The sequence below is a fragment of the Lates calcarifer genome, unplaced genomic scaffold, assembly GCF_001640805.2.
Source record: "Lates calcarifer isolate ASB-BC8 unplaced genomic scaffold, TLL_Latcal_v3 _unitig_471_quiver_1397, whole genome shotgun sequence".
NCBI classification, from domain to species: Eukaryota; Metazoa; Chordata; class Actinopteri; family Centropomidae; genus Lates; species Lates calcarifer.
The window spans coordinates 1-10087 of record NW_026117064.1 but is presented as its reverse complement, the minus strand read 5'-3'; the positions used below and the strand labels follow the sequence as shown (position 1 = coordinate 10087).

At 42.0% G+C, this 10087-nt stretch overlaps 1 protein-coding gene across 1 annotated transcript; it reads right to left on the bottom strand.

Annotated features, from left to right (window-relative positions):
• Nucleotides 1-945: 945 nt before the first annotated feature.
• LOC108902146 (N-acetylglutamate synthase, mitochondrial) lies at nt 946-7374 on the bottom strand. The gene is made up of 8 exons (XM_018703887.2): nt 6234-7374; nt 4918-5198; nt 4407-4620; nt 4028-4208; nt 3796-3835; nt 3490-3621; nt 3095-3277; nt 946-2443 (listed from the first exon to the last, which is right to left on the bottom strand). The coding sequence occupies exons 1-8, from the start codon at nt 6606-6608 to the stop codon at nt 2263-2265; spliced, it is 1587 nt and encodes a 528-aa protein (XP_018559403.1). The 5' UTR covers nt 6609-7374; the 3' UTR covers nt 946-2262.
• Nucleotides 7375-10087: the final 2713 nt, after the last annotated feature.

Here is a 10087-nt window from a genome sequence, read left to right as displayed (position 1 = left end):
TTTCTAGTTTATGATCATAGTTTTGTTATATTGAATTTTAAATAAACTTACAGTGATTAAAAACGGTACTTAGTGCATTTTTCATTAACTACAGGACACTTGCCTGTTTTTTCCAAATTGGCCATATCTGTGTAATGATTCTAACAGGACACTTTAGTTTTTTCATTGTCATTATAATTGATAAGTACATAAGACAAACATAAGCACAAAATCTAATATCTGATTGATTACCATTCTTTAACATGCTGCTATTGTTAAAATTCATACCAGATATGCACCTGTCAAGAAAGTTTGAGTTTTTAGTATATAAAACAATGTATTTTGTAACACTGTATTTCTACTGTTTATCTCACTATTGCAGTGAAAGATAAAATATTTGTTGCTTCCAAAAGTTTCCAAAATTGTAAACTCCTGTCTGTGAATGTAACAAATCTCTGAGTGACTCAAGCCTTTGAACACAATAGTCTGTTACTTAACTTGACTCATATTCCACTGTCAACACAACGCACACCCCCAGCAACACTCTTTGGTAGTGACCTATGTCTCAGGCACACCTGGTTAACTGATTTGACTACCAAACATAAAAATGAAATTATACTGGGAAAGAGGGAAATGGATAGATGAAGTGGGCCATCCACTAAGCATAGGGTCTGGGGTTGGATCTCTGTCTCCTCCAGTCAGCATGTTGACATGTCCTTGAGCAAGATACTGAACCCAAAATGCCCAGGTATGAATATGTGTGAATGTACCACATGAATGTGTGTGTTGATGGGCAAATGTAACATGTAGTGCTCTGAGTGGTCGTTATGACAAGGAAAGTACAATATAAGTGCAGTCCATTTAGCATTACCATTTACCAGGATAAACAGCATAAAATTACTCCTTATTGAAAGTCAGTGTGATTCTGAAATGCTTGGTAAATACAAGTCCCAGACATAGATGGTGTTTGGTCTGAAGTACTTTAATGACTCTAATATTACACCCAAATACTCCCTTTGGCATTTAAAAGTGCATTAGAGCCAGGACAAGAAAAGTTTTCTCATCAGCTGCCAGAAATAAAATTTAAAAAAGTAGTAGTGTATTAAAACCTTTACTGCCTGCTTTCACAATTCTGCAAGCAAAACAACAGTCAAATGGCAAATTCTTTCTTTTAGTATTATTTTTCACTATTTTATACTTGTGAATTTCTCTGACAACATAAATACTGATCAAAGGAGAAATCCAGCTATTTAAGGACGCGCACTTGCAAGTGAAAAAGAGAGGTCCTACTGGATCCTAAATTTCCCACATTGCAACTAAATGACAACTTTCTGGTAAATGCCAACCTCTTTCAAGCTCTAACCCATTACTTATATCCTCTAAGGGTCACAGAGGAGCCATTCCCAGCTGACACAGGGTGAGATTTTGGATACATACTGGACAGGTCGCCAGTCTAGCACAGGGATCCTTCCAACTCCACAGGCCCAATGGTAATGCAGGCTTTCTGTTAAAAATGTTTAGTTCCTGAGCCAGAGCCAAGACAGCTCTGATGACAGCACTACAACATCATCAGGACTGTTTTACCAAATTATAAAAAGGTCCCTCTAGAGCCACAGAGTACATCATATGGGCAACTGTTTTTACAGTCTTCATAAGACTCATTACAAAGAGTAAATTAAGCTCCATGAGTAAAAGCAGAATTACATCTGTATTGTGCACTTAGATGTACTGGAATTCAAAATAAGTGATCACAGAAAGATGTGCAGGCATTACAGTGCCTGGCTGTGCTTGTGAAAGCATACAGTACAATATGATGGAAAAGCTCAGTTTACCTGGTCCATATTATAAAGTAAGACCATTGTTTTGAGATTTTTCCTTTCTGAAGAATATTTAGTGTATGAAAAACACTAGATTTATCAGGCAAAAACAGACAGCAAAAGTTGTCTTTTCAAATTACACAAACTTGTGTACATGTCATTAATGTTTCTTGGAAATACTATAGTCTATATAAGAACTAGAATGCTTAGAGCTGCACACAGCTTTAAAAATAGAGGATGATTTAAAGCTTGTCAAAATACTGCATAACTCTCCACAACACAGGAGGTTCAGTTATGAAGTTTCAAGGTAGAGAAAACCCACAGTAAAAAAATCCCCATCAAGAAAAACACCCGTCACAGTAAAAATGAGAAAACTATCCATAGCTCTCAGGGTGAACAAGAAACTCCAGAGCCTCAGAGCTAAAATAACTACAGTGCTAACAACCAGCAACTGGGAGGAGGAGCTTCAAGATCCTGCAGCAGGTGGGGGGAGCTGCTGGGAGGTGGTGAGGGAGGAGGCGTGGAAAGAGTCAGGAAGGTTCTTGGCGTACTCCACCAGCTCATAGGAATCTCTGATGTCTGTCAGGCCAAACCAGAAGACGGTCCACACTCCATTAACAAAGCTCCCATCACAGTGTTTAAAGTACCTAGACAAAGAGAGGGAGAAAGACTGCGTCAAATAAAATTGCTTATTTTATTCCTTTAGCTATAATAACAATAATTACTATTATTATTTTTACTATTTACATTTTGACCTGTGACTTGATTATTATTGATTATATTTTTCTTTGGTGTGCCAATTTGACCTGTCACCCACTTAAGACGGAGGCCTGTATTTTGTTTGTGCCACAGCACTACTGAGAGGAATGTCAGTTTGTGCCAATGCTTAGACCTTGTCTTGCTATTTTCTGGGTGGACCCTGCACGCCTACAGGTTATAAGCCTGTTCAGGTTTACCACACTTTCATGGTGTGTCTGAAGTCTGGAGAGTCAGGCTTCTTAGTCTTTACCTTGAGTTAGCCACTGCACCCCTTTGCTTCTTGTTGGTTAGCCATCCCATCATCCCTTGCAAGCTCTTCCTTGTGTCATATTTTTAAAAAACACATCACTAAGTACTTGCTCTCTAGCAGTGGACATGCTTTCAGCTATTTGTTTAAAAGGCATACACCCCCAATTTTGGATGGTATCTAGCTCTTGCTCATATGTGGCTTGAATACACTTATTGTAAGTCGCTTTGGACAAAAGCATCTAATGTAATATATACAAACATGAAAATGTTAAAAAGTGTATGTGTCTTACCATGGGTTGATCCTGTTGGTAGCTCTAGACCTCCAGAACAGTTTGCCCAAGTCCTGTCTGATACACTCCCAGAGGATGTGGCTGGTGCCTTGGCCCTGCTTACTGCTGCTCACTACAAACTTGTCAAGGTAGGGAGTACCGCCGTTCACTGGCTCCATGGTGATGATGGCTGCCGCACTGTAGCTGCAGGGGACAGAGGCATGTAAAATCTTTAAGAGAGAGGCTAACTTGGTTCACTCATATATTTGAAATACTCACACCCATGGGCCTTTGTTTAGTGATGAAGATAGGATGCAGGCTATAACTGGATATATATATTTTTAAGGATTTGTCTGATGGACATTTAAGACAATTGGACATATTTTTTTATTTTTTTCCCAGAAAGTTGCACACACCCTTCAGAGAGATAGATGGAGTGCAGTCGTCCTTTCAGAGAGTCAATGTAGTCTCGCCTTAGAGTTTTATCAAATGACTTGTTGATAAGAGCCAGCAGACGCTCCACATCAATCCCCTCCAGAGAGCTATACCTGCACACACAAGGGAAACAATCATCTACTTCAAATGCTATAAATTACTCAATTGCAGTGCTTTTTTTCTTTGCTTTGAGAAAACAACTCAATACCTTAAAAGGGGTAATGACTTGAATTTAGCGTTAAGGTTGAGATTACAAATGTTTGTGTGTATGTGCAATACCTACTTACCGGTGTATGGGGTCTCCATTTTTAAAGAGTGTCCCAGACCCTAAGGAGTGGGGACAGCAAGAAGAGGCAGTTATGAAAAACCTATCAAAAAAATAATGAATGTTCATCGCTGTTGGGTGGTCAAAATTAACTAGCCGTATTGGCTCTTGGGTTCACCTCAAAATGGAAAGCTCTCCGTGCATGAGTGTGTTTAAATGTGGGAGAAGCTCAGTGAGTCAGTCAACAGTCTCACCTCTGTGGCTGAACAGCTCGGTCAGCAGCGTGTCTGCGGAGGTGATCACTGCAGAGGATTCAGTCGGCAGCTGGTTGAGCAGTCTGGCTATGGCGGTCACTTTGCGGCGCTCTGCAGTGCTCAGCCACGGTGCCGTGGACAGACTGGGCAGGTCGCTTGGCAATGACACTGTGCCCAGCACCTGGGTACACAAATACAAAATGTTCAGGAGAAGCTGATATACGGTTTCCTGGATTTATTCTGCAAAGGGAGCCCTCAGTGCACATAGTCAAACTAGACTGTTTCTGATTGTAAAATCAAATTTGCAAACAAATACAAATGCTTGTACTGTCCACACTGTGTCTATGGAAACAGTCAGAGCAGAAGTAAATGTTTGTACCTTGTGCTCTTGGCTGCGGAGGCCGCCTGAGTTGTTCAGGAACATGACTTTGTGAGGCTGCAGGGCTCGGGAAATAGCTGCTGTCACCTCGGTCGGGTCCAACACTACTGAGCAGCCTCTGTCATCCCTCCCCACCGGACAAACCAATGGGATTATCCCACAGTCCAGACTCCACTGTAGTAGGCTGTTGTCCACAGCAACGTAGGGTGGTGCACTGAAGGGAAGGCAGAGGAAGAAGATGAAGACAGGGTCAGAGGGATGTCAGAGGACTGTAAACACGATTGGGATGAAGGGAGAGGAAAGAATGAAAGGATGGAAGAAAAACAGAGAGGGAAAATCACATTATGAAAAAAATATATGTGAATATGTCAAAGGAGCATTCTGTCCACTTGCTTTTGCAGACTCTATGAAAGCAGTGAAGAAAAACATTTTTTAAAAACGGGGGCAGGACTATTCTATTCAAGATTCTCTAAGTGGTTTGTCTCCTCCTTTATAACGTCTTTGCGTTCACCTGCTTCCTCGCGGTGCCTCATGCAGTAGGAGGAAGGACTCAGCGGAGAAGAACGGGAGGACGGTGGTTGAGTGCTGCTGCAGAGCCTCGGTCAGCTGCTGGCTCCGCTCCACCAGCCCTCTGCTGCACCAAGACCCTGCCACAGGTTCAGCGGGCCCCATCTCCCCATACTCAGACCAGCTCATCACTACCACAGGCTTCATATCCATCCGCTGCAAGAAGGAGAGCCCAAAGGCCAGGCTCTGAACCATCTCCCTGCTGTCAAACACAGACCTGTCCACCTGGGAGAGACAGAGACAGGCACACAAGTGGACAGACAGAAAGACATTACATTTTTTAGTTAAGCACAGTATCAAACTAAGCAGTTCGCTAACAAAAGTTTTCTCACGGTCTGAACCACAAAGCAGGTTTGATACGGCTAGCACAGCAGTCCATTTCTTATATGTGTCTAAAGAGCTTCTTGTGATGTCATAGTATGCTGGGCTTTCTCAGTTTTCAAGTGACCCCATAAATGTGGGGTTAAGGTCAAGTGGACTGTGGAGGAAAGTCCATGACATTCAGGACGTCTTGGTCTTCTTTGGTCTGCATGTAATTTTTGCAAAGCTTTGCAGTGTGATTGGGGTCCTTATCCCACTGCAGAGTATCTCTGAAGAATGGACTGGTACTTCTCATTGGTTAGGATGTAGTCAGTTCAGCACACATGTCCAGCTCCAGAGTAGGAAAAACACACCCAGACACTTTCACTTGGTTCTGATATCATTTTCCCACTATCACAGTGCTAATTAGTAAGCAATGATTTGCTGGAAACTTAAGGCACACAGTTTAATCATCAGGTGAACACAGGCTGCAAGTTGAGGCCTCTGGTGACTGGAGCAAATACACCTGAGTGTCATTTATAGCAGTGACCTTTTTAAGCTCATCAATGTCCCAAATTTGCTAAAATGTTGTTAATTATCTAGAACAATAAGATGTAATATCTTAAATATTTCCTCTTCATTTTACATGACAACTTCTTGTATTTAATTTTTTTTTTATCCTTTGTGATTATTTAGAGTTGTCCATTCGTTTGGACACCACTGCACATTTATGTGACATTTTATGTCGGATACGTACTAGGTTTAGTAACTAGCCATGTCACGGTTTTAACAAAAAGGGGGGGGGGGCTTGCTGAGGATGAGGTCTTTTGATTTCAAATATTATATCCTGAAACATTAATAGGACATTCGTATGGATATTCGTCTCATAAACTAGAACTCGTGCGGCTTTATTCGAGACAGAACTTTTAAACAGTTTTCAATGTATCTCCATGTCACTACCTCCAGTACGGCAAAGGCAGGAGACTGGATCGAAGTCGCTCTCTGAAACTGGGTCAGCCAGTAGCGAGCCTCCCGAGGGTCTCCACCAACTTCATTTAGAAAAGCCTTAACGTCCCGGTAAATCAAATTCCGGTTCGCCAGCACATGTCGGTCTGCGGCGGAGAAATACCCCAGGTGCTCCTGCTGGGCCAAAGCCGCGGTCTTTCCTCCCGTGCCGGCCGCGTCAGAGCTCACCATGCGGCCATGGGGACTGAACATCCTTCGTTGTCGCTGGCCGGAGCTCCGGGTCAGTACTGGGGGAGACGGACTCGTTAGATACTTTCCTGCCATAACCATGGCCCGACAACCGGAGGAGCCGCTGTTTACTTTGGCCATGCTGCCTTGATATCCGAGTCCCGAGCCCCTTGGGCTGACGTCTGGAACTGGGGAGCCGAGCGATAGCCCTCGGGGCCCGTAGACTGTTTCATTCAGCGCGCTGCTGCTGCGTTGGCATTTCTCAGATTTCACCAGAGCGGAACATGTAGTGACAGTGGGGTGCTCTGCAGCCACACTCAGGATTGTGTCTGAATGTTGCAGTTTTGTTCAGTTTTAATCAGATTTTCTTCTGGCTTTTGACTTGACAAAACTGCAACAATGGGAGAAAAATATTTTGAGGCTTGTACGTCACTCAAAATATAGCCCAGTTCTTTCTGTTAGTTTACATTGAGAGACTCAAATCATAAGAGAGATAACTGTACCTTTAACTTTGACATGAAATTGTAGACTGTTTTTGGAATAAAGGACATAAGGGGAAGCAAAATATATCACATTTTATATATTAGGGTGGTATTTGGTTTACAAATGTACATTTCACATTTAATGAAATAATACCTTAGAGGAACATGAAAAAGAGCCCAAGGTGTTGACCTGGCCTCCAAAGTCCACAGAACCAAATCTGATCCAGCATGTGTGGGACCTGCCTAATATTGTGTAGGTCCCCCTCATGCCACCAGAACAGCTCTGACCCGTCCTGCGATGTCTGGCACCGGGACATTGGCAGCAGATCTGGGTGCATCTCACAGTTGCTGTTTGGAGGTTGGAGGCTGGAGGCAAGGTCAATACCTCGGGCTCTTTGGTCAGACATTTTTGAGAAGTTTTTGGGGTGTGGTGGGAGGGCAGTCCTGCTAGGGGAAGCCCCTGCCATTGGGGAGTGTTGATGCCACAGAGCTGTGTGCTTGGTCTACAGCAATGACTAAGTGGGTAGTACATGTCAAAGAAACATCCAGATGAATGTCAGGACCCGAGGTTTCCAGCAGAACATTGTATTGTAATGAAATGATCAGTGTTATTCACTTCACCTGTCAGTGGTTTTAATGCTGTGGCTGATCAGTGTACAGCCTAATACGTGATTAATGTAGCAATTACATTTACTGCCCTGTGTGTTAGTGTTGAATTATCTTATTAAACTTGGCATATACTGCTTATTATACTTAAGCATCTCACCACAGGGTCCACTCAGGAGGCTGGCTGTTCTGGAGCTTTCAGTTAAATTACAGCATATGGAATGAAGGAATTACAGATGTAAAAAGTTTTCAATCTCAGCTTCAACACTGATTTTAATTTGTGGTCAGTGCATCTTAGTTTTATCAGGATATGATTGTTTTATCTTTAAATTCAAATGCTTGGGATTAGTGTGGTTTTATAAGCCCTTACTGGGCAAAATGTTTTTTTTTTTTTTTTTTGTATTATAGTGCCTGGATGTAATTTCTGTAAATTTTGTTTGTTTGTTAACAGGATTAAAATCTAGGTCAGTGTCTACATCCATAATATAACAACAACACTGCTGTGTTACAATGGTCTCCATTATATTTTTCTATATACATGTATTTTGGCCCATGGTTAAGGTAAGGGCTGGGGTTTTACTATTTAGTGTTAGAGCTGTGCGGTCTCAGGGCCTGCATAGTTGCAAAAATGTATGATTTGTTAAACTCATGTTTACAATATGACATTTTTAAGTTCTCTAAAATTTGTATGTGTAAATTTCCGTATATAATTAGGTATGCAATGCTTGTGCTAACTATAATTGCAAGAAGTTGACATCTCAAAGTTTTATTTTTTTGCTATTTATTTGGTGATCTGACCAAATGTGAATGCTTGTGACTAACCTAACTTTGTGTGCTTTGTCACAGTGCCCTCTCTTGGCTCTAAAATCCCAGTGGTCTGTTGTATACAGCACAAGCGATGACTTAAACCCCCAGTGCCATCTATCATAGCCACAGTGCTCTGCTCCCCCAGTCTTCCTGTCAGCCTTCCTCTGGTTATCTCTGGCCCTTTCTACCACAACACTTTCCCAGCTTCTCTCTGGCCCCAACACCATATCGAGCACAGGTTTGGCAGTGCTTGTCTGTGGCCCCAAGAGATATCTTTGGGCTTAGTGGCCTGTCTGCTACAGGCATTACCTCAGGTACCTCAGGTCTTTCAGTCTCTCTGTCTGCCCCTGACCTTGCTCTAGTTCTCTATGGCCACAGTGATCTAACTGGGTTAATGGCCCACAGGCCTCTCTCTGGTCACTGTGGAAGTTGTAAGCCTTGGTCTTGACTCATGGAGATGTAGTGCCGGTTTTAGACCACTAGGAAGTGCCCTCGACTTACCGACCACACTAGGCTGTAATGGTGATGTTACTGTTTCTAACAACTGTTCTCAGAAGCCTGACTGAGAACACTGTACAGGGGATTGCAGTGATATCTATTCACTGCAAGTAAAGAATGATAAAACTTCTCTCTGGTTATGTTTAGGCATTAAATGGGACCTATTTAGGTTAGAAAAATGTATGCTGTGCAGATGTAGTACTGTCCCTCAGAATGTTTTTGGTTAAACAAATAATGTGGTAATGCCATTTTGAGGAGACAGTGTTGGATATGTGAAACCAAAAGATATTAACCTTTTGGCATCTAAGCTCTGCACATCTGGTCGATCACTGTGCCAAGGGGTGTGTTTAATTGTCACTATTTAGTATTGACTGAAAGTTTCTCAGACACTTACAGGAATTGTTCCCTCCAATTTTGACATTGGAAATGAACTGTTCAACCATCCAACAAGCACTTTCCTCCCAAGAAGAATGACAGCATCAGTAATTTCAGCCATGCGCCCCAAAACAGTACATGTGGACGCACAAGTGACAAGAAGCCCTCTGACGACCACCAGTAATTATGGTCACAAAGTCTGCACAGGGAGGAGATCTGCGTTGATGGATGAGTCACCCTAAACATCAGACTTTAACAGGGAGACCACTGTTTCTTTGCTGTTTCCAACCATCAGTCTGTTTCTTTGGTTTTTTTTTAAACCTTAATCAACCTTATTATTGATGATGTCAAAGGTATCCTAACCATTTTAACCCCACCTCATGTTCGCTTAAACCTAACCAGTTTTTGTTTGTACCTCATCATAGATCAGAACATTAAAAAAATATATTTTTCAACAATTATTTTTGGTTTTGGAAGATACAGATGAAAATGCTCCTGTGTGTCATTCTAGATGGCATGGACAAACAACTTATTCTGTGATTTAATTAGAATGACTTGTAAACTCTTCTCTAACTGATCAGAGTAGTCACAATAACTATGATATTAATTTCTACTGCTACGTACCACAATACTTATTAAAGCTCATATGATAGATTCCATATATTTGTATGAAGTAATACAGTCCAGTCTCTTGCAGTGACACCAACACAGCACAGCTGATTTAGTTCTGTGGTGATAGTTTGGCAGTAGGATTGTGTAATGAGGAAAGAGATCCTTTTATTCCATCACAAAGTATCAGAGCAGTTTTCATCTCCCAAGCCAAAGCTTCTGCTTACTGTATCTTCAGCTCTG

Excerpts from the sequence above, each read along its gene's own strand:
- LOC108902146 (XM_018703887.2), bottom strand. The coding sequence starts at position 6,608 with ATGGCCAAAGTAAACAGCGGCTCCTCCGGTTGTCGGGCCATGGTTATG. Across the intron at positions 3,836-4,027 it reads CGAGCTGTTCAGCCACAGAG|GGTCTGGGACACTCTTTAAA; the intron begins GTGAGACTGTTG and ends CCCACTCCTTAG. Across the intron at positions 2,444-3,094 it reads ACCAACAGGATCAACCCATG|GTACTTTAAACACTGTGATG; the intron begins GTAAGACACATA and ends CTCTTTGTCTAG.